This window comes from Papilio xuthus, unplaced genomic scaffold (assembly GCF_000836235.2).
Source record: "Papilio xuthus unplaced genomic scaffold, Pxut_1.1 DF828258.1, whole genome shotgun sequence".
Taxonomy (NCBI): Eukaryota; Metazoa; Arthropoda; class Insecta; order Lepidoptera; family Papilionidae; genus Papilio; species Papilio xuthus.
Genome location: NW_013530391.1, coordinates 1,088,776 through 1,112,944, shown reverse-complemented (window position 1 = coordinate 1,112,944; position 24,169 = coordinate 1,088,776). Strand labels below are relative to the sequence as shown.

General features: G+C 34.4%; 2 protein-coding genes across 3 annotated transcripts; one reads left to right on the top strand and one right to left on the bottom strand.

Annotated features, from left to right (window-relative positions):
* Window positions 1–1,390: 1,390 nt before the first annotated feature.
* Window positions 1,391–9,632, top strand: eIF4B (eukaryotic translation initiation factor 4B). The gene is made up of 14 exons (XM_013306203.1): window positions 1,391–1,458; window positions 1,924–2,034; window positions 3,179–3,369; window positions 3,712–3,819; window positions 4,399–4,487; window positions 4,838–4,956; window positions 5,645–5,762; window positions 6,045–6,119; window positions 6,242–6,312; window positions 6,604–6,778; window positions 7,300–7,384; window positions 7,643–7,682; window positions 7,841–8,346; window positions 8,481–9,632. Exons 1-14 carry the CDS (start codon window positions 1,446–1,448, stop codon window positions 8,541–8,543), a joined length of 1,764 nt encoding a protein of 587 aa, XP_013161657.1. The 5' UTR covers window positions 1,391–1,445; the 3' UTR covers window positions 8,544–9,632.
* A 568-nt stretch (window positions 9,633–10,200) lies between these two features.
* On the bottom strand, window positions 10,201–22,884 carry Cbz (chorion b-ZIP transcription factor). Of its 2 annotated transcripts, none has more exons than XM_013306233.1 (6): window positions 22,436–22,884; window positions 14,379–14,457; window positions 12,626–12,883; window positions 12,373–12,496; window positions 11,647–12,293; window positions 10,201–11,449 (listed from the first exon to the last, which is right to left on the bottom strand). In XM_013306233.1, the coding sequence occupies exons 3-6, from the start codon at window positions 12,791–12,793 to the stop codon at window positions 10,838–10,840; spliced, it is 1,551 nt and encodes a 516-aa protein (XP_013161687.1). In that variant the 5' UTR covers window positions 12,794–12,883; window positions 14,379–14,457; window positions 22,436–22,884; the 3' UTR covers window positions 10,201–10,837. The 2 variants fall into 2 exon arrangements, with proteins under 2 accessions (XP_013161687.1, XP_013161686.1); XM_013306232.1 differs by lacking the exon at window positions 22,436–22,884 and adding an exon at window positions 16,015–16,237.
* Window positions 22,885–24,169: the final 1,285 nt, after the last annotated feature.

Below are 24,169 nucleotides of genomic sequence, written 5' to 3'. Positions count from 1 at the left end.
GGTACTATAAAGTAAAAAGTAAATATGTTACCACAATATTTGACTTAAAATTCTTTAAGTACATCTTTTCTTATAAGTTTACACATTCTAGCATTCTCTTCTTTCGGATAAACCTTAAATATGCAAATAGTAGACGATTCAGCGCGGATTGAATCGCGTTCGACAGCTAGTAAACGTATATAGAAAACAGCATAATAGGTACATATTAGTATCACCGTTTTTCCTGTAGATTTAAAACTACCTATGCATGCGACATTTTTATGATTTAACTATAATAGTTGCTCGCGATTTCCACGGCGCGAAATTAACATAGCTTTAGTTACTACATCATACCTTCAGCTATCGTCCTGTAATAGTCATAGAGACACCAAATTTTCTGTATAGTTTTAGTATCGATACCAACGAAGTATTTAAACTTAGGCCAAGAACAAGTTTATCAACAAAGTAACAGCACTTTAAATTACACCGCAAATATTAAATGAATAGTTTCTTACTGTACTAATTCCAAAAAGACTTTAGAAAAAGGAAGATGCAAAAGACTACCGGTACTTATTCAAGTACATACACATGGAAAGAAATGTGATGGTTTGCATTTGTATGTAATTTGTTTTACTATAATAGCAATTGAGAGGCCAGGATAACAATTTAAGACGCTTTACCCCATTCACATTTATTCTGAGTGCTAGATCTATTTATCTAACTTATCATGGAAACTGTTCATTGTGAGGTTAAGCAGGAGGCAACCTTATGATAAAAGGGTCCAAGACGAAAAGATGACAAAGATGCATTTGAGGCTGAAAACCATGAATATACTACCTTGGATACGCAAAAGAGACCGATTTATTTGAGATTTTATATTATCGCCATCTATGTCGCCGAAAGACTATTCCGTTTCTTTTTCAATATGACCACTTACCTTTTATTTATTTACTAAACAATATTGCGTTAAGAAGTGTTTCCACTGTCATAATACATGTGACATGTATTAAAACAACATTGTCATCCCTATCATTTTATTTGAATAAACGGGGAATACAATACTGTTCTGTACTGTGACGACAGTTAGATGATGGTAAGATACATTTAATTTCAGCATTTAATCAACTTATAATAAATAAACTTGTTTCAAAATAAATTAACTTAGTTTTTAAACAAAGAGTATAAACGCTTTAACATTTGTGCATCGTGAAATCACAATTTGATTATTATTTTAAGTATCCATGTTATTTCATAAATATTTATATCTTACAGTAGGCTTCTTTTTACTCAATTTGAAGACATATATTGAAATTAAGCAGATTTTCGTGGAAGTTTCTTAAATAATTAATCATTAAATCACTAAAAGTTATATGGCATCCCTGGTGCATGTTTTTTCAAACTCTGGCAACAATGCTGCAGAAATACCTTTTTTCGATCAGTGGCAACCCAGGCCTCAGCCTTGTAATATGGCCGCTACAGGTTAGTTCTATTAATTTTGTCATGTGTAAAACCCTCAGATTTTACTTAATTTTTAGTTTAATTACATGCTTAGAATGTTATATTTAGAGTCAATATGGTTAGTTTACTTTACAGTAAATTGAAAACCTATAATTTCTTAAGAAATAATGCTAACGTGTCAACTTTTCTCCTCTGCGGACGTTTGGATTTACCGCGTGGCCACCTTTATAACTTTTATTTCAAATGACATGAAATTCACCAAAATTTCCCTTTTGGCAGTAATCTGTAACCTGCATGTGTTAATGTACTGTAAAATTACAAAAGTTGTCCTTATATTATGTCCACGGATAACCACTTTCCAAAATTGTCTTAGGTCGATTACTATGCGTCATCGCTATGTGTCCTTTGATGTACTCGCCATTTTTATTTGCTCTTTATTTGAGTACATACTTGGTGCTTATGCATTTCCACTTTAAATAATTACAGGCAAGAAATCAAAAAAAGCAAAATGGGTCAAAGCCAACATGGGTGTCATCATTGCGGAGCCGACGACCATAAGCACCACAAACACTTGGGCAGACCCTGCAGATGAGGAAAGTGAGTAGCTGTTTGTTTATATTTGTGCCGTTAGTTGTGAGAACACCGCCCTATGATGATGTAAGGGGTAATGGCAAGTCAATGTTAATCTCGTACTTGGGGCTTACAAACGGGTGCTCGTCACTCAATCCGCCTCGGGAAGGTCTGAGTAAAGGCTCTTGTGCTCTAACACATTCTAGCCGGATGCTTCCCTCACAGGGAAGGCGAGGGTACCAGAAATCTAGAGCAATGCTTAGCTTATGATGTCAACACGGGGGTGTTTGATGGAGGCATAGGCATTGTATCTATTGAAACCTCTTGTAGCCAGCAATTTGAGTTCAATCTACGAGATGACCAAGGTCATAACTCAATTCAGACTAGTCTTTCATTGGCTTGCTCCCAAATCTAACTGAGGGCTAAACTACATTGATTACCTAATTTTATGAAGATATTTTCTACAATCATATAGAGTGGTAGTGGTAATAAGTACATCAGAGTAATTTACGTGTACTGAAAATTGTTTGTTTCAAAGTTGTCAAGGACAAAAATATTTCATAATCAATACAAATTATGGTGATAGAGCTTTAATTTATATTTTAATGTGGGATGAAATTTGTTATGTCAGATGATGATTTGCATAATCATGATAAAATATGATAAGTAACACAATGAAAGAACCTATTATCATATACAGTAACTTACGTATGTAAAACAAAATTAAGTTTTATTTGATCTATATCATTAATTGAATAAACTTTAATCACTTGCATTATTTGGTGCATATCTTCATTAAATTCTAAAATAACCAAGTGGATAGTAATTATTAACAATAACAACTTATTAAATAAGAAACATTTTATACTTTATTAGATTTTATACATTAGTTTTGTAGTTTAGTATTACATATTCAGAAGAAATAGCTAGTTAAAGATTCAATCAGCTTAAGTCTACACCATATTCCACCTACTTAACTTGTAAAGTCTTAAAAATATGTCAAAATCATGATGGCATTGTGTTAAAGTTTGAAATGATCTATTTTTAGTCAAGACAAACATATCTGAATATATTGTAGTGCAAATCTTTTATTATTTCATTGAATTATATCCATTTTATAACTATATTTATTTGAAAATTACATTTTACTAATACAGTAACATTTTGTTAGCCGAAAGCTACAGCTACAGTTCACGTTCGCGGGCGCCCGTGGTGTTGCCGTCAGCATCGCGTGCAGCCCGCGGTGGCATGGCTGTAGACGAAGAGAGCATACCAAGACGACCACCATACATTGCACACGTCTCCAACCTACCTTATGATGTAGAGGAGAGTGCTATAGCTGACTTGTTCGAAGGCCTTAAGGTATGAACCTTTTAATCATGTTTATATTACTATGAGTTTACACCCCACCTATTTCATTGAGCGTACGGATTATAAATTACATAACAATTTTGAAAATACCATACAGTGAAAAACATGGAAATAAAAGCTTACATATTGTTACAGGCCAGTTGTGAACTAATAAAGACAATATCAAATCAGCCATTTTAGTCCTTTTCTTCCCTAAGTAATCAAACATAATTGTAAATATTACCTAATTGAAGTATCTGTATTGATAATAATTAATTTATTGCCTCTTGTAGATTTATATGTTGAGCAGGGAAATACCAATCATAAAGTTAAATAAATTCTAATTTGTTATAGATCACTAATCTGAGACTACCTAGAGAGGGTGGTCGGCTAAAAGGCTATGGCTATGTGGATTTTGAAGACAGAGAGAGTCTTGTTAGCGCAATGAATATTGAAGATCTGGTAAGTAATAAAAAAAAATGATTTTATTAAACTTCATTCCTTCCTTCTTTTTTGACATTTTAACATATTTGGTGCATTAATAGAGGCATAGAATATGTTAAAAGGCAAATGTTATTATAGAATAAACTTTTGTGAATCAGTTTGTTTTCAGCATTTTTAATAGAAATGTAGTCACAAAGGTGATGATGATGTAATTGTCATTGTTCAGCAATGATGAATAGATATGAATATTTTACATTCATTTCTATTTGTAAATATTTCTCTTTTATGTTTTTCCAAGCTATTATATGTTTGACATTGATTTGATATAAAAATTAATTAAAGATTTAGAAAGTCTACTTTGTAGGGTAGGATTGTTGTTTAAACTAGCAAACACATTTTGCATGGCAATTGATCATTTTACAAGTATCATTATGATCTTAGAGGGAAAGTTGATGGCAATGAATGTATGAAGCAATACAGTATGGCATTTAAATTGTTCCGTGCCGTTTATTTTTGATTGTGGTGACACATAAATTGTTGAAATTATGTACTTACATTAATGGTAACTTATATAATATGTAAGTATTTATTACACAGACAGTTGGTGGAAGAAGAATAAGAATAGAAGTTTCCAACAATGACAATGATCGTCGGATGGGAAGAAGTGGAAGATCTGACCGCGACAGGTTTGTTGTCTACTAATTTTAGACTATAGATTACAATGTGAATAGTAATAAATTTTGCCATACTCGGTGATAGTATAGCTTTCCAACTGTGAAAGCTTTTTTTTGTTAATTGGTTTAGTAGTTTTGGGGCAAACAATGAGATCTTTCCTCTTTATTATATTAGTATCAATTAGATACCTCATAGGACAATTTTTTTTATAATTACTCAATAACTCACCAAAAATTAAGATGTTACTTAAGTTAGTAAAGGTTAAAATTTCTATGAGAAAGATCATTGTAATTGCTGAAAAGTCTTAGATTTTTCTTTGTATTATGAAAATCGCTATCAATAGGTTTGTGTTGTTATGCAGGGACTACGACCCGGAACGCACAATGGGAGACTGGCGGTCGGGGCCGCGAGCTCAGCCCGAGCCCCAGGCCCGCGCACGCCCCATGGAGCGCGACAGGGAGAGAGACCGCGAAAGAGACTGTTAGTACCACAGATAATAAATATACGCTCAGTACCATAGATTAAAAGAATAAGTAAAAATATATAATAGTCTATGTTTTAATTACATTGTTTTGTTTGTAATTTTACAATCTGTTGTTACTATGATGATATTAAGTAAAAGATGGAGTGAGCTAAAATGTCGCACTTGGGACACACATACTGAGTATTGAGTTCATTGACTAAATACATATTTATTTAAATATATTTATGTACTATAAAAGTAGTATATTAAATCATTTACTGTATTGTATTGCATAAGTATATAAACATTTTAATATGTTGATAAATCTGTATTAATATATTAAAGTCAATGGTCCAAATTACTCATTTTGTCTCGGGAAGGTCTGAGTAAAGGTCGCTAGTTGTTTTTCCTACTCTTCTAGAAGGGAGCATTGCCAATAGCAATGACAGAGGCACCAGAGACATAAGCCTAGGGCTAGTTTAGGACTCCTAGGATGAGACGTAACCCTAAGTGCTGTTGAAAGTTCCTCTGTGACCGGCTGTTTTAGATCGATTTGTGACACAGCAATGCTGTAACTCGATTCAGACTAGTCTTTAGCTCGCTCCTACTTTTACTTACTGAGTAACTATTAACTCATTCCATGACTCACTCATTTGCTTTGAAGTGGCATTGAATGTTTTACTTAACATGCTGGTATATTTGCAGCAAGTGTCGACAACAAGCCGGGCGGTTGGCGTGATGGCGAGAGACAGGCACCCGCTGAACCTGCAAGGACTTTGTACGGCGGTCGGGATTCTTACGGCCGCGATCGTTATGGCGAGGGGTATGTCATTAAATTTCTATTCTATGTTTGTTATAATACAATATCTTTTAGAATATATTGATGAAGAGATAATTAACTATTTCTTTGCGAAAATGAGAGTTTAATTTTATTTACTGGGTAGTAGAAAGCTAACACTAATAAATATGTATACAGTTTGCATTATTCCAGTCTATAATAGTAACCAAATAAAGCACTAGATTACAACAGGAAAAATGTTAATTTACACAGGAATGGAATATCAGTTCAATGAAAAGTTTGTACAATAACAAATTATGTTTTCAGTGGTCGCGATCGCGCGGGCGGCGGCGGTTTCGGTGCTCGGGAGGGAGGCTTCCGATCCGATAGAGAAGGATACGGGTAAGATACTATAATATTTAAGAGGAAGGTTATAAAAATTCTAGTTGTGTTATTGTTCAAGCTTATGAAATATTTACTTCCTCAAAGATAAAATAATCAAGTTTATATTAAATGTTGTACAGAAGTCGTGAAAGCAGAGGATTCGGTGGAAGAGGATTTGGCGACCGCGATCGGGATGCACTTCCTAGAGAAGGTAAATTAATGATAATCAAGAAAACAATTATAATAACAAAATCTGAATAATTTCAAGATTTTGGATTAATTTGGACGAAAGTCACCTGAACTTATAAATTTACTAGTTAATGCCTGTGCCTTTATTATTTTAAAAATAACTTAAAACATAGCCTATGTGTTGTTCTACCAGACTATATTCTACATCTATGCCAAATTTCATAGAAAATCAAGCAGCTCGTTTTGGAGATACCTTCAAACGAACATTTGCATTAATTAGACTTTTTTGTGACTTAAAATTTACGATTTGTAGAAAGCAAACCCCGTGAGCGTCCAAAGTTGAACCTGCTGCCGCGGACAGTACCGATAGAGTCTGAGGTGCCCACCAAGCCGGCGGACGGCGCGCTGGACGACAAACCGGACAAACCCAAGTCCGTGCCAGCAGAGAAGGTGTTTGGAGCTGCCAAGCCTGTGGATACTGCTGCTAAGTAAGAATATTTTTTAACAATTTTTTTTAGTCTGTGCAACTTTAACTTTCAGTGCCATAGCACTGGCACATGTAAAATGTATCATACATTTTACAATTTAAAAAAAAAATAACTTTTTGATCTTAGCTGTTTTTTTTATTTCAAAATTGAGTGTAAAATTCTTGGTTTAACAAAAAATTTGAAAGCCTTACAACAGTCATAAGAATTACTGTAGTTTAAACATCTATGTAGTAAGTTTAAAGTTATCATTTTACATTATTAAATCGAAGTAGACATTTTTTACTGTTTTTTTAATGTTGAATTATTTGTCGTTTGCACATTTAAGAATAATATCGATATTTACGTCGAGATTATTTTTGTAGTGTTAACTCCAATGTGCTAGATTGAATTGGTTACTAAGACACCTCATCAAGCTATATGCATGGTGTGGTCGCTATATACCGACAACTGTTCATAAATATAAAGAAAATTATTCATGATATATAAATAATACAATTAATAGATGAATATTTGTCAACTAGAGAGCGTGAGATTGAAGAACGTCTTCGTAAACAAGAGGAGGAAGCAAGACGTGCTACTGAAGAAAAGGAACGTTGGGGAAGAAGGGTATGTTTGTATTACTGCTCATTTTTGTTCGTTACATCGTCCGGGCGGAATTTAAAAAAGCAAAAAAGGGGTCTCCTGGTTTTGAGCTACATCGCCACCAATTTTCAGCCAAATCGGTTCAGCCGTTCTGGAGTTACATAGCGTAACTGACACGACTTTCTCACTGTGAAGAAAGTATATGACGTAGTAATTTAAAAAGTTTTAGATTATATTATATGTACTGTGTTTTTTTTGTAATATAACAATTTTTTTTTTTAGAATGACCATTCCGGTGACCGGCGAGGCGGCGGCAGACGAGGTGAGTTTGATTGCACAATTTTAACAACAAACAACTCATTTAAGGGAAAATTTATTATAATAACAAGTGTTTCATATAGAAATTAAAGTTATAAAAATAAAAAAAACTTGTCTATTACATTGATTATTGTTTTAATTAAAACCTGTTTGTAATTGCAGAGGACCGCGGAAGAGACTCGCGCAGCTACAACAGGGATAGACGCGACTATTCTAAAGACGACAGAGAGCGTCGCGACTACTCCAAGGACGATAGAGAGAGACGCGATTATTCCAAGGAAGGCCGAGACAGGCGCGACTACTCCAAGGACAACAAGGAGCGCCGGGACTCAAGGGAGAGGCGCGACTACTCGAAAGAGGACCGTGACCGTTACGACAGGGACCGGGAAAGAGACACACGTGATCACAGGGATGACAACCGGGACTACAACGACCGCGATCGGCGCGACTACAGCCGCGACAGAGACAAGCGAGACTACTCTGGAGAGCGGGACGACCGTCCCAGGAACGATAGAGGCAGGGAGAGTTCGCCAGAAGCTCGCAAGGACAGAGACAACGAGGACCGCGAGCGCGAACAGAATGGCCGCGACAGACAGAGCCGCTCACGCGACAGGCACGAGGACAAAGAGGAAAAACCATTGCCCAAGCTGAAGGAACAGGAGAAACCGGTGAGTGCCTTTTATTAGTTTATCGATGATGAATTTGATCATCCGTTCTTTAACGCGTTCAGACGAGAAGACGTAAAATTCTTTGTGGCATCAAACTAACTCCAAGATTAATGTTTATTTCTTTATGTTTTCAGAACTTTGTGGCTTCAAATAAATTTAGCTACCTTGAGGAGGCGGAGGACGTCGCATTGGAATAACACACGGCGTTGTTCCGCGCCGGCGCGCGATCCGCTGTGATTCAGTGTAAAGTGTAAATTAACGAGTATCGCGCTATATAGTGTCACGGAACTTGCACACGGACAAGCCGACACTGTGCTATAGGACCCGGTTTATTAATTTTAGTGCGGTGTGATAACGTGTATATTGTCGGGTGTATATGTTGCCACCGCCTCGAGCCCGCCCCAGTCTTTACGCTGGCTTCTCGCAGAGTGAACTTTGTTACAGTTTGATGCAAATAGCCTCATAGATTACAACTCATTTGAATTTGATAAAATATATGTGAATAATGACAAGATTTTAAATATTATCGACAAACAAGACTGTAAAATATAATTATAGCTTTTGGTCTCAATGATGTGATGAAATAAGCAATAGAAAGTTTACTCGGAAAGTTGTGTAAAGGCTGGGGCTCTGTTTGTGGACTTGAACGGTGTAAATTTTTCTATGGGTTTGTTAATGTCCTGTGAACGGCTAACAGAATATGTGGTCGTTATATAAATGCTGATAATTCCTATGAATGTTCTCATACAGGTTTTTGGTAATGGTGCTGTGTCCTTCCGTCTGTTGTATGTACCGCTCACAACCTTAAGGTACGAATAGACTAGGACAGAATTTGCGATATTAATGTCTGTACTATTTACTATTGTACAGAAACAGGAGACACTTGTGTTCATACAAATACACTCCAATGTGTACGATGTTAGTGTCTTAGTCTGATTCTACCATTACTTGTGCTATTTGTAGACTGCCTCATTGGACTTGATACAGCTAAATTACAATGCCATTATGCAACAATAGGAAAACCATTTTTTTTTTATTTTAGTATATGTCTATTATAAAGTATTTAGTCGATTTAGATTATTATTTAGAATTTTAATTGTATTATTTATGTTTATATTCAAAAATTGTTAAACACCATCTGTTTATGAAATTTATTTTCTATGATTGTAATAATACTGAGCGGAAATAGAGGCACCTAAGCGTTACAGGTAGAGGCCTGGTCACAATAATTTTTTTGATTTAATAATGTCAATCATGACATTTTTTTTTCTTTGTATTATCTCAAAAATTTTTGTTTGGTACATTTGTCTCATTATGAGTTTTAAAATAAATTACTCTTTTTACAGCCAAATTTGAATTTATTTTATCCTTTCTACCTTTAGGTTATGTGGTCCAGTTGTGTCCACAAGATGAATGGAATTTGTTCGATATTTATAATAAGAATTTATAGTAGAGGATGAATGTTTGTGTGGGAATATGTAACGTTTATGTGAATGTTTTGTAAGTTTAAGTTAAATAATTAGCATAAATTATTAAAATGCTACCAATTGGTCCTTCGAGACAGATCTGAAACAGCAACTCTTGAATACACGTCAGTAGGACACTCGACTGTTAAGGCTTTTTGGCTCTGCTACCACGGTAAAATAAGTTTTTAAATGAGACTAATTTATTTTCTTTACGTCTGTTTTTGACTTTAGCAAGAATATTTGCAAGAACTGAAATGTCAATTCTGAAGTTAATTGCGATCTTGTAATAGTGACTCCATTCTAATTTAGTTGACTAATTTAAACAGATTAGTCAAGTCTTTTTGAAGTTCCGTTACTGTAATAACAAAAATAAAACAGCATTTACAACAATTTCAAATCGTTTATTTTGATTACAACATAAAGATAAAAGCTATACCAATCAAATATCATGCATTATTTAGGAAAAAAAATAACCAATGCATAGAATTAAAAAATATTAAGTAAAATTGATTTTAGTTTTATAGTGTAAGTAAATTTGATTTTTACATCAAATGTATTCTTAACATTAATTTCGAGATAGTCTCGAAAAACTAACAAATTCATATAACAAGGGTCAACACTTAAGTGTTAAAAATATAATAATATTAAGTGTTGATATTTTTTTTTAATTTTTCATATTCAATCTTATATAATTAAAAATCTTAAGAAGTACATTTTCTTGTTTTTCTAGTCTTGTGGTAGACTACGATAATATTAAAGACATCGCCATGTCTTACGTGAAGACGTTTGTCTCGTCTGAAGACTCGTCTTTTTGTCATATCCGGGTAGAGGTTATTATGTTAAGCAACGAAGCAAACAAAAAGATACGTCACATGTAGATTTTAAATCTACAACCCATATTCACAGAAATTACGGAATTACCGCTAAATATTAAAGCATCCGAAACGCGTCAGGCATCATCTACGAATATAGATTTATACAAATAAATTGCATCTAATCTCATCAGGCCGAAGCGTCCGTCAGCTTTAACTGTTCAGCCGGTTCTGGGATACGGCCAACATGAAGTCGGCGCGGATCTTCTTCGTCATTTCCTCCAGGATCTCAGCTCTGACCCTTAATTTCTTATTTTTCTCCTCCAATTCAATCGCCAGCTGCTCCATTTGTAATTCCTTCAATTTCCTATTCATTCTCGATCTTTTGGATGCTTCATTATTTTTGTCTCTGAGCTCTCTGTAGCGCAGCTCATGCGTGGAGGCGGAAGAGGAGGTCTCGTCCACGCTGCACACGGAGGAGACTGCGCTCTCCCTGCGTTTTGGCGGACGGCCACGCCTTGTCGGCTTGAGATGCTGCGAGCCCTCCAGCGCGCGGATCATGTCCTTGATAGGTATGCTGGGTTTCCTCTTCCTGTACCGGCGCGGCGAGTGCTCCGTGTATGGCACATACGTCCTGTCTGAATCCTCACTGTCGCGACGTTTCTTACTCGAGTAGGATTTGCCGTCTTCGTTGTCGGATTCCACCTCATTGTGAGATTCAGACTTGGGTGTGATGGGCTCGTAGTCCATCGGCGGCGATGTTTCCGCCTTAGTGAAGCTGTCCGTGGACGCGTCCAGCGTCGGCCAATCCAGTGCTACCGGCGTCTGTAACAAATTACGACTGTCCGTAAGTTTCTTGAACGATTAATAAAAAACCTGTAACTTTAATCCTACAAATTTGAACTTTTTATATCAGTAATGTTACCGTCCGTCGCCTCCGGAATTACCCCGTCGTTCTTCGATAATTTGATTTCTTTTCGGTAGAAGAATGAAAGTTCACCGATTGTTTAGTAAATGCTTACCGGGCTGGGAAGTGTACATTTCTCAGTCTCCAGCTGTTCGACGTAGTTTAGCACCTCTGGCGTGCTGATGATGTCATCGTCGTTGGGCCAGGCCGGGGCGCGCGCCGCCACGTCCACGGAGAGGCCGCGGGCGCGCCCCGGCCCGGCCGCCCCGTCGACTTCGTCCCGGTGCTCGTTTAAGATAAACTCTGATATTACTACATTATTACTCTCCACTTCCCGCGGTATTACCGAAACCATTTTCATATCCAGTGAGTCCTCTTCGATAAAGGGCAATGTGTTGTGTATGTTGGTGTTGTTTTTGTTGTGTTCTGTGTCGTGTGGTTGCCAGCCGAGCGGCGCCGGGATCTCCCATGGCGCCATACCGGCGGCTCCCCTCGACGCTAAATCTTCTATCACCACAGGCAAGCTGCTAATATCTAGGAACTGCTCGGAGAAGGGAATCTTGTTCTCGTGCTCGAGCGGTCGGTACTTAGTGTAGAAGTCGACCGAGCCGTCCGCGCTCGGGGAGAGCGGGTCGACTGTGGGCTTGTAGAAGCTTGCCTGGGCCGAAGAGTTAACGTCGAAAACGTCCCAGCCTTGCGGCGAGAACGGTGTGTGCAGTGTGTCGGTGTTGTGTGCCCTGTCTTCAGTATAAATCGGGATGTCTGCGAAAGGAGACACGTAGGATAATTACCAATATTTGGCCAGTAAAATCTCTATGCAGATAAAGGTACGACTACTCACCAATGGACTGTGCCGCTGCGGCCGCGGCGGGTGCGGCGCACCACTGAGCCAAATCTTCGAAGAACTCGTAGTCCGATTCGTGAGTCATTGTGCTCGGGAATTCGGGCTCCGTTTTGAGAAATACCTGTAATCCACAAAATGTATGTTAATAAGGTCCCTCTGTACCGACGGCAAGAACTAAAAGATAAACTTAAATTAATAATAACGTAATGTAATTATATTTATGTACTCACGACAGCGGGCCCTCGCTTACCTCGGAATAGCTGGAGCTGGCGGCAGGCGACGGCGTCGCGACTGTGTGTCTGTCTGTAACCACTCCGGTCGTGCCGTTCACCTGTTGACTCTTTTCTGCCTTTAAAAGATCTATTTCTACCACTTTCAAAATACTTTGAGTCTTGTGACTCGTTTGCGAAAAAACCATATCTTTTGGTGTCTGAGTTGAACTGATTGATTCCGATATCGTCGCTCCGACTCGGACAGGTGATCTTTTGAGCAACCATTTTGTATAGAACTACAAACAAAAATGATACGACGTAACATAATGTGCATATTTTTATGAAGCAAGGAGAGGAGAGATGAGTCGAGGCCGGGGTTATGCGGCGCGGGAGAGGGCGGGGGCGAGATGACGGTAGAGAAACATAATGTAATGAACGATAATGATATAATGATCGTGTCGTGACGTAAACAGGCATAGCAACGATTGGGCGCTGAGGCGCGGGTCGCGGACGTTTCCTAAATGTCACAAGATAGAGAACCTTGAGTCGAGTTTATAATTATATGTAAGATGTAAATGTATTCAAATAAAATAGATATGTAGATTATCTTTTATATGACATTAAAAGGAATACTGATTGCATATATATAAAGATATGTAGAAGGAATATTGAAATATATATTGAACAGAACCAAAATACAAATATTTTTCAAATACAAATATATATTAAAAGTGAATTGTGAACTTTATAAGGGAAGTGATGCAGCACAATGTTTGTGTCTATTTCGTGCTTTTATGGATTTTGACAATTTTTTGACATAAAGCACTAATAAAAGTTCGCTCATTTTATTAGAAATCTGTCTGAATCTATGTGTTATTTTCTTTTATTGTGACACATAGATTATCTGTTACAGAGGTTGCAAACTTGTCATCACCTGCCCACTTCAGTTCACTTTTTTGGTCCGACATAAAAATGTCCATCACGATCTTTTACCCTTCATACTCTTTTTTTATTAAGGTAAAAAGACTTAACTAAATTTATAATTATTAACTATATCTATTTATTTTAATTATCAGCTAACTAACCTAATTAAAGTAATTACTACCTATTTACTAAAATATATATTGTTAGTAAGATTTACACAAGGACTTAGAGGATATGTTAGTAACTTATTGCCAAAAAGGTAAATAAATGTTAGGCCAAATCTGTGAAATGTAAGGAAAATAGATGTTGTTAAGTTACTAATACTATTTTGTTTTGTTGTGTTTTGTGCCATTTGCCATATTAGTATTGTAAAGTCGATTGTGTATTTAAGTCTCAAAGTCGCATCCATCTTGTTTCAAAACGTTTATCGAAAGATATTTTACGAAACAATATAATTTATTGTAACGTAAATTTGAACCGTAAATTGAACGGATAATGTAAGTATGAGAATTTTGAATTTCGAGATGGTATTTATTAATTAATGTCCAAAACCACTGTTTACGACATGTTTTTACAATACGATGCGAAATGTTGAACGATTATGAACTCAATAATATAGAGAAATATCAAAAAGACAAAAACTACGTTTCATAATTAAATGCACAAATAATAATAAAAAAAAATTAACATCTTTATAATTTATATTTTAACTCCAGAAGTTTTTATTACGTTTGAAAAAAGATCATTTTTGCAATGATCTAGATTTTTATATAAAACAAAATACTTATATTTTTAATGTTCTATCTTCGAGACCTGAAACAGAGAATTGGGTTAAAGAAAGAGGTCCGCCGTAGCGGGGCAACTTACTTTGTTGAACTCTTCTTGAGTCCCTAATGAAATCTTAGTCCTTTAGGCTCCTTGCCAAGCAATTGTCACCGTTGTAGGCCTGTAACAAACAGAGAACATTTTTAATTTATATAAAAACAGCTAAAACACTCACGTGTGTTCGTCCGGTTGCGACATCGAATATTTTCGAGCACATCGAGGGCACTTCACCAGGGTGTGTGGGACCATGTAAGTTTAAGATAATAATACTACATTGGTAAAAGACGTTCAAGGATGACTCGCAACTAGAGCATTTATAATGTAAAGCTACAGGTGTGCCGAGAATGCGCCATATGGAAATTAGTCTGCCTAAACCTGTTCAGAGTTATGGAGTGTGTTATTACCGTGTTTCCACTGTCACATAACTCATACAAAACATATCGTCATCTCTCTCATTCCTATTGAAAAAAAAGAGAATGTTTCACGGTGTTTGGGCAGTGAAAACCCAGTTATATTACTACGGCGCGGCGGGGGAACGGATATTGCAGTGGCTAAAATCGTCTGATCGTTTTGCTCGCGGGAAAAACCCGGCTTCTGCGAAGTGGTACACAAAGTATGTATTTAACGAGTTTACTACATTGTTATTTGAGAATAAATGAAAATGTCATCATTTAATATTTTTCATATTAACACATTTGACAAACCAAACAAAGAAAACTATCAATAAAAAGAAATATTACGTAAAAAACAATCTTTGTTTTTTACATGCAATTTAATACCAGTATTATTACAGTCGTATTTCAATGAAAAGCTGAAACTCATCAAGATTTCTCTCTGCCTTTGTCTCATAAAAGTAATTCATTCATTCCAAAATTCTTATAAAAATACTTAAGTCAAATTAAAGCCAAAAGGTTGTTTATCTTTATTATTATATTATTCTTTATTCAGTGATAATTTCATACCCACGTATTTTTATCAATAAATATGTATGTAGTCGTCAATTGGCCTAATCACTTTCTGTTATCTGTGGATATAGGCGACCTCAAGGACCGAACATTAATGTTCTGTCGATTACGTGGGTACTTTTATACAATATCGTACATTCGTCGAATGATTCATAAAGCTAATCAGAATATAGATACGTATAGTAATACAAACAAGGGTGAAAATACTACAAAATTATCTAATCCGATATCAGTTAATAGAGATATTGAATAAAAGATTTTCAGGCTATTTCCACAATATTCTAATGATATCGAAAGATTTTTTTTATACGATTAGGTGACAAAAGAACAAGCGACCAACTGAATTCGCCGAAATAGCGAACAGGCTACTGGTCATAGACATCAGATTTTACTATCATTAGTAAAAATAGTTTTTTTTTTATATAATGAATTTTGTGAGTTATTAGTCTATTTAGGTAGAAATTAACTGTTAAAATAAATGAAATCATGATAATTTATGCGTAAAAAAAAGAAAGCATGAACACGACAGGTTGTAACTTGTACGGCTTTTAAAGTTTCGAGCATGTGTCGTCATATCGAATAACCTCTGCGTAATTTACACTTTTTAGCGAAGTCACACGATTTGTTAAATAGAGAAACGTAATTTTCACAAACTATTTTAACCCAGAATCACACACCGAACACTTCGTTGAAATGTAACAAAAATAACTCACCTCAAACCAAGGGAATTGTTGATTAGCTCCAGGAGTTTCTAGAAAAGTCACTCTTTAAAATCAATGAAAAAGAGATGACTTTGAGATTGTGTAGAACACGTTATAAAAGGTAAGTAAGCAATTTACCAAATTTATTTTATTTTAAATTACAATTTATGAAAACTTTTGGCATGCGCGCACTCTATTGCGATTCAGAAAACGTTGTGCAACATTCGCGCCGAAAGCCCCTCAATACAGTTTTCCTCAATCCCCACCATGGCGTAGCGTTCTAAAAATATCTCGGCCGCGCTCCCATTGGCTGTTTCAAATGACGTCAACTTAAACAGCCAATGGGACTACTTTATTGGTAAGAGTCACGAGATCTTCGTGTTTCGCAGTGGGTAAAAACTTTTTACTATAGAACTATAGTTAGATAGCTCTATATTATGATTATTAGTCGCGAAATACCAAGCAGGGTTTTACCATGTTCCTGCCGATGTCGATTTAATTATGCCCATCGTATACTACAAGTTAATTTAGAAACATGTATCACCTAAAACAATTATTCATATAAAATAACTTTTTCTGATTAAATAACTATTTTTATAAAATTTCGATTTCCCGCTTTCTGAAGACGTGTATAGCCATAAACGTGGTTATTTGAACGGGTGACCATGTTATTTAAGGATGGCATTCCTTACCGTTAATTACTATTCAGGTCAGTCTTACTTCCTTATGAACGGAAAATCCGTTGAGAAAGATTGTGACTTTCTCTTTTTAACTCGTTTAAACAGATTCAACGTAAATTTATTGGTGTTTATAAAAAAAGCTCCGTTGAAAGCACTTCGTTTTGTGTAAAATGAAAAACTTCAATACATACATACAATCATACCTTAATTTTAACTTTCTGTGATTTTTACTTCGTTAATCAGCAAAGTGGAAAACCATACAGTTTAGTTAATATACAATTTGTTAAATAACTAATGCTAAGCATAGAACAGTGATTCTCAAAGTTAGACACGTGGTTCCGCGGAAGACCGGAAAAGGATGTATGATGCCGTTAAATGAACTTGGACACAAATTGAAGGATGTATGTTGCAGCTGGAGTCTTATCGAAAACCAGACCAGCAAAAGATCAAAAAAGGGTCTAGGAGAAAAAGTTTGGGAATCTCTGGCATTAAATATAAACACGAACAAAGCGACAATAGCAACAATTCCGACGCCATTTTGTATGACTGCAATAATTGTGTTTGCGTGCATAATTACCTGTTATTAACCAGCACATTTGTATTTATCAGGATATTATGCCATGGAAAAATCCTCTACTCGTTTCTATCGTATTGATTTTGAGATAAAATAACACACATCCTCGAAATGATAACGTTACTTTGTTATGCATGTGAAAATACTTCCTAAGAAAAAACATAAATATATAATCTTTAATATTTCTACTATCAGCATCTTAACATTTATAGTTATAGTCTAAACTTTACTACATAAAGATATACTAGCTGTTGCCCGCGACTCCGTCCCCTCGTAATTAACAAATAAACTTGAGTAGTAGCCTATGAGTTCTTCCAGACTATGTTCTACATCTGTGCCAAATGTCATCAAGATCCCTTGAGCCGTTCCTGAAATACCTTGTAACAAACATCCATCCAAACTTTGGCATTTACTTTCATAATAGATATAATATTACGTAAGCAAAAGTTAATATTATCTATAATATTTACATATGTAATGCTTTTAGAGTTCTGTGGTCATACCTTTTTAGGTAGGCAACGCCAACGCGTATCCTCCTAATTGGTCAAATAAGTTGTATGCCTGATTTTAATTAATAAAAATCTCGCAAAATATCAATGAATATTATAAATGCTAATGTTTTGATGTATGTAAAGATGTTAATTTGAAGTAAATCTTTATCCGTGGACTTTGAGAATATTGCCCAAACGACCGCCACGTGTCACAAAAGTGAATGATGCAATTCAATGTAAATAGCAACTCAAATCTATGAACTTGACCCTTTATGATTGTGTGGCCGTCGAATGTTCATTCTTAGATTATATAGTAAAATGCCTACTTAGTAAGTTGCTATTTGTTAACTTTCCTACTACCAAATTTCCTATACCTATAAACGTAGTTTTTCCCTTTTTCTTCAAAGAGTAATGTCAAAAATTTTTACGTGGTTTGGTAATGTGTCTGATCAAATCGTTATAATATTCAAAGAATTCTCTATGATATGTATACATATTTAAAACGTTTTAAAACGAGGTCATTAAAAACAAACCAGTCGTCATTTAGTAGATACTGATTCTCGGAAACAACTATTTTATTCGAAGTTAATGTTTTTAGTATCAGGGTCGTATAATTGTATACGATTCAACCAAATTAATAGAATAAAATAAACCTGTTTGTTTTTGTTTTGTCATCGTCAAAATGTTAGGCAAAACACTGATTTAATTATCAAATCTTCCGTCCTTAGATATTGGAATTATAGTTTTTTTTAAGATATTACGATTTCAATCAGTTACGGAGGCGATGTAATTTTTTATCTTTATTTGATTAATCATAGGCTAAATAACCCTTCCGCTTAATTATCGATATTAGTTTGTTCACTATATGCAGGAAAATTGGTTTATGAATGAACGAGTCGCAGGAAAACCACAATATTATGCTACCTTTAAAATAAGTGCTATAAATATATTTTTGATCCCAAATCATTGTAGGTATTAGCAAGTATGTATGTCTTTGGTGACTCAATCGAATCAATAATTCTTTTCTTTTTGTATGTTCAAAGATACAGTTTTTAATTTTGCGTACAGAAAGACATATAATTGAACTTTAAAAGTCAAATAACAACGTCATTATCATGTTTCTTTTTAACCTTTTACTATAGTCAGCCGACAGAGTAAGTCTGTAGACAAAAGTTAACGGACTGACTTACTGTCAGACTATAAATTTATTTTATTGCTAGATACATATTATATTTTTAAAACGGAGGTGTGTAAAAATCCTGGAGCTTTGTAAGTGTATATGTGGAGGTTGTGAGTGTTTACGAAGTGAGGGTAGTGAATCTTACTAATACATATTTAAATGCGAATGCGAGATGGATGGGTGGATAGATGGATGTGTGTTTGTTTGAACGTATCTACAGAACGGATCGCGATGAAATTATGTTTTTTTATTTCCCCGCGAAAGTAGTCGCGGGCGATAGCTAGTAAACAATAAAGAAATCATTATTCCACCTGCTAAGGAATGACTATTACGACACTCGTTCAATTATTTTTTTTATACACAATGATTCATTCCTGGCGAATAGTTGAACGACCTCAAACTGAACAGATGATATAAGATGCGTCACTTCAGGAAAAATGTTTTGGTTTTTCAAAGATTATAAACAAATCGGCATTTTTGTAAAACATTGAACCCGTTGTAAAGTTACAATACCGCAGTCAATGTCAGAATAGTGTTGTAAAATTTAATTTAAAGTGCAAAAAAAAATTTAGGCAAAAGCATACTACGGTATCCCCGGAACAATCCTATTAAAATATTAAATCAATTAACGCATTGGTTTAGGAACGCATCGGGGACAAACATAAAAAATTGTAATTAAAATGGGTACAATTTCACAAAGATTCTTTATAAACCTACATAGACATTGTAATATCACAACGAGTGAAGTACGTCATAAAACCTTGACTCCGTTGTACGTTACAAGGTCAAAAGCGGCTTCATTTAATATTTCAATGTTCCATTGTAGAGGAAAGTCGATGCCAGCATGACTTTTTGATTAATAACTTGATCTCCTCAAAACTAAATAACATGTTCTGTTCATTTTTAATAAATTCCTGAGTTATTTAATTTTTTTTTAAAGGATAATAAACTAACCAAGCGGGCGAGTCGGTGCCAGTTAAGATGTTAAAAGATGTATCAGTGCTAATTACGATTTAAAAAGCTGTCTAAAAAGTCAATTCCTATTGATTGCTTACATAGTGGCTTAGATAGTGATAACGACTTTCCTTTTTATAGATATAAATTCCTATACCAATTATGTCTATTTATAAAAATGTACTAGACAAATACATAGACAAAAGGACTTCAAACATTTAATAATTTAAGACGACTTTAATATCACTTTGTTTTAAGTTCTATTTAACTGTAATTATATTACTGTCGTACATTATGTAACCATTTATATTTTAGTATTTATTCATTTGTAGTGTGGAAAATTTTCAATAAACAAAACAGAGAACGCATCTCATTATTCATTAATGTATTAGAAACTACGAAGGAAACTAAAGTCTGTATAAAATATAAAAGAAAATATATAAAAATTAATCGTATAACTTATTGACAAATACAACAAGGTCATTAATTTGGTTATACAATTAACATTATTAAAATTAATTAAAGAAAAAATGTTGGGAGACCTAAAATACGTGATACGTCTAGACACACAGCGCAATTCCTCACCCACGGGGCCTCTCGTGCCTGGCGCCGCCAAATCTTGCTGCGTCATTCTGACTACGTGTTACCACTTTACCGGAGATTGGAGAGTGAATGGGTTCATTCAATAACAAACATTTGCATATTTGTTGTTCAGTATTCTCTCTTGAAATATATAATATGAAAAATACTGTTACACATCTAATTAAAAAAGAAAACTTTCACTATCATTTTTGAACTCTATCCATCCATCTTTTTGAGTTTATTAGATAAATGCAAAAATAAAAATCTTTGCTCTTTACAACATTAGTATTTTTTGAGAATCTAGTTTTCTTTTACTCAAACAAAACCCTTTATATTAATAGTTATTTCGATAATTTCAAAAAATATTTCATTTCCGATGATAATCGGTCTCGCAGATTCCATAAAAAATTGATAAGGCTTATTATCTCTGTCTACTTCGATTACGATAAAAACGGATATGATTTTATTGGTTTTGGTAGTAAATTTTAAAATTTAATATTTTACATAGCACATTACTATGGGAATTTCTGTTTTGTAAATCATGATATTGTTCTAACGAATATTTGCTAACAAATAGTCATGGGATAAGCGCCTTTAGAACGCATCCTCCCATTTCCTGGCATTCCACTTGGCACGTCCGGAACAAAAGAACTCTTCCGCTCAACGTGCCAAGTAACTTCATGTCAATATTATATAAAAATTATACATTCTTTTTCAATGATACTGCACTGGGTATTTGACATTTACATACATTAACATTATTTAAGTACAAAAATCAAAGCAAAAATTAATTAGATACCGATTGACTAAGCTAGGAAAGAATTTCGTGCTCTGTTTTTGCGCCTGTGAAACAAAATTAGCTAAAGGTCATTGTACTAATTTGGCTATTGGGTTGAACATATTTGTCACAGATTTTACCGTAAATTATAACTATACAGATATTGCGTACTAAAACTACGTAGATATTGTCTACCATATGTGGTATTATTACACAGAGAGTCCATAGTTCAATATTCATAAAAATGTGCATTTTTTTCTCTAATACTTTAAGGCTTTTAGTCGCTTTAAATTTAGTTAAAAAAGTCAAGATTGAAAATGTTACCACCGCCAACGTACCCTATTCCAATAAGATTACGAAAGGTGAATGCTAAAAATTAACAAAATTATGTTAACTATTAATTTTTTTTGTCGTACTAATGGCAAAATAACTTTGGAAATCGATCCAGTAGATTTTGAGGTTAGTTGTTACGAAAATAGAAATCTCTCCTCTTTGTAATATTAAGTATAGATATAGATAAAAAAATCTATAAATACCTTTGGAAGTACCTACATTATAAAAGCAAGTGTATAATTCAAGATTCTCTATGTATCACGATAATATAGCAATCGCACAAAGATAATTGTAAAATGATACCACGCAAAAAATAGATGGCGTTAATGTCAATTGTTAATTAAAATATAGAGCACAAAACAATGTTTCGGTAATCCAACCTAAAGAAGTATGTTATGAGATAAAATTTACACTTAATAACAGTGAAAAGATAATATCACATTTTTTGACTAAAATCATGAAAATTAATTATTTTTTTATTGAATAGAATAGTAATAGTAATAGAATAGTAATAGTAATAGTCTTCCTTCTTAACTATGTAATCCAAGTCAAATTAACTGTTTAATTTAGTTAAAAAAACAAATTTGCGACGACAACGAGTACAAAGTATATGTTTACAGAATGAATTAGCTTTTACACGATGAAACTACTAGTGACGATTGTCGAAATCATGTGACTCTTACGTGAACCGTGATGTTATACATATTTAATCAACTTAATGAATTTTTTTACACATCCTAACCCTTATATCCCAACGGCATATATACATTCAAAGCGTTTATTATTGTTAAAGTTTCAGTAGCAATTATATACGGTACTTATACCTATTACATTTAAATGTTATATATTTTAAATACTTACATTTTGATATGTCTTCTGAAAACTGATGTCTTGAACTTTTTCAACTTATCTTTTCTCACAGAATTCAAGTTCACCCGAAGTGAAACGTTTCTATGTGATATTGGATTTGAGTTTGAATCGTAATGTATTTGTTGATTATTATTTTGGTTAGTGGACGAGAAGATCATGTTAAACTCCTTCCAAATCTTCCACTCTTTTTTTTATCGTTTCTTCTTTTGTTAAATAAGGAACTGGCGGAGGTCTTAACAATGATAAGACCGGTAATAAATAATACAAAACAAAAAACAACCAAATACCGCTGAAATTATGTCTAACAATTGAAAATCAAATATATTATTTTAAAAGAAAACTAGATTTAATTTCTCATAGTTTTCAGTTTTCCAATTTCGTACTTTGTAAAAATGTTTAGCAATAATGTATAATTTTTTTTGTTATTCACAAAACACTCGCGATTTGCACTCAGTGCCAAGTCGCAAACAAATGACAAGAATCAAAATGAAATTGAATCACCAGTTCGGTAAACCGGCAATAGGGGCATGCGTGCAAAAATTGTGTTTACATTTTCCTACACGTCACACACGTTTCGATTCGTAGCATACACGAAAAATATTTCCTAAAAAATTGAGAGTTAATGTACTGAAAAATGTGGGAATTATTGTATGTCTCTAAAACATGACACGCGCGTAGAATTTTAATTTTAAAGTAAACTTTTCAGATAGAAAAGTGGAATGAAAATTTTATTTGTTTGGTCGATTTCTGCGTGAAACGAAATTTCATCGCGAAAAGCATGCAAAATAAGTTATCTCTATTTTCCCCATACATTCATCTCTTTCTAATTTAAGAATGATGCAACTTTAAAGATTGTGACCGTAGACCTTTGAGTACAACGTACAAAACAATTATGTACTCAAAGCCGTAGATGTAGGCCGTAGGTTACCAAGACAGCTTTTCAAAAGTATATATTAATATCAAGACAAGATTAATCTTTTACTTTCTTGATCCCAATTTATGTTTGAATACAATTAATTACAGCTAATTGCAATTCTAATTAAAGACGTGTTGCCTAGCAACAATGTCTTTCCAACTATGTACATATATATCTCATTTCAATCGAAGGTTTATATTATGTAAATAAAGGAACGTTCACACATAAGATCGATTTTTGAATTATATGTTTTCTGATAGAAAAGCATATGATGGGCGGAGCACATGGATTTGGTAGGAGAGGATAGGAAAAGCAAATATCCTTTCTGTAGTTCGTCGCTTCGGTCTATTTTATAAGATCATTCCGTTGAAACGTCTGTGTGTAACTGTAACTTCACAATTTTTATAAAACTATAGGTAGGTACAGCCTGACCAAGAGAACAGAAAACCTCGCCATGTAAAGCTAATGTGGTGAAAAAATGCCTTCTGCTGCCGATAGATGTAAAAGATTGATGATTGGTGATTAAATTTAAAATGACAGATTTTTCTTTGTTCCCTATTACTAGTTTGAATCATCACTACCGCTACACTCAACGCTGAAATGGCGTAAATAAAAAGGGCATAAAATTATGACAGCTCACTAGCGCCATAAACAGAAATTGAAATGAATTCGTAATCTTTTTAATTGCAGAAAAATAATGGTAGACTGATTATAAAATATATTCTTGATTTAAACTAGCTTTGCCCAAAAACACAGTACCTTCGTTGCGCCTTAAGCTTGTTTATACCAATCATATTGAAAACTATTTG

Excerpts from the sequence above, each read along its gene's own strand:
- eIF4B (XM_013306203.1), top strand. Across the intron at positions 7,385-7,642 it reads AGGAACGTTGGGGAAGAAGG|AATGACCATTCCGGTGACCG; the intron begins GTATGTTTGTAT and ends TTTTTTTTTTAG. Across the intron at positions 8,347-8,480 it reads TGAAGGAACAGGAGAAACCG|AACTTTGTGGCTTCAAATAA; the intron begins GTGAGTGCCTTT and ends TTATGTTTTCAG.
- Cbz (XM_013306233.1), bottom strand. The coding sequence starts at position 12,793 with ATGGTTTTTTCGCAAACGAGTCACAAGACTCAAAGTATTTTGAAAGTG. Across the intron at positions 12,294-12,372 it reads CGCAGCGGCACAGTCCATTG|ACATCCCGATTTATACTGAA; the intron begins GTGAGTAGTCGT and ends CTCCTTTCGCAG. Across the intron at positions 11,450-11,646 it reads AATGTACACTTCCCAGCCCG|ACGCCGGTAGCACTGGATTG; the intron begins GTAAGCATTTAC and ends AATTTGTTACAG.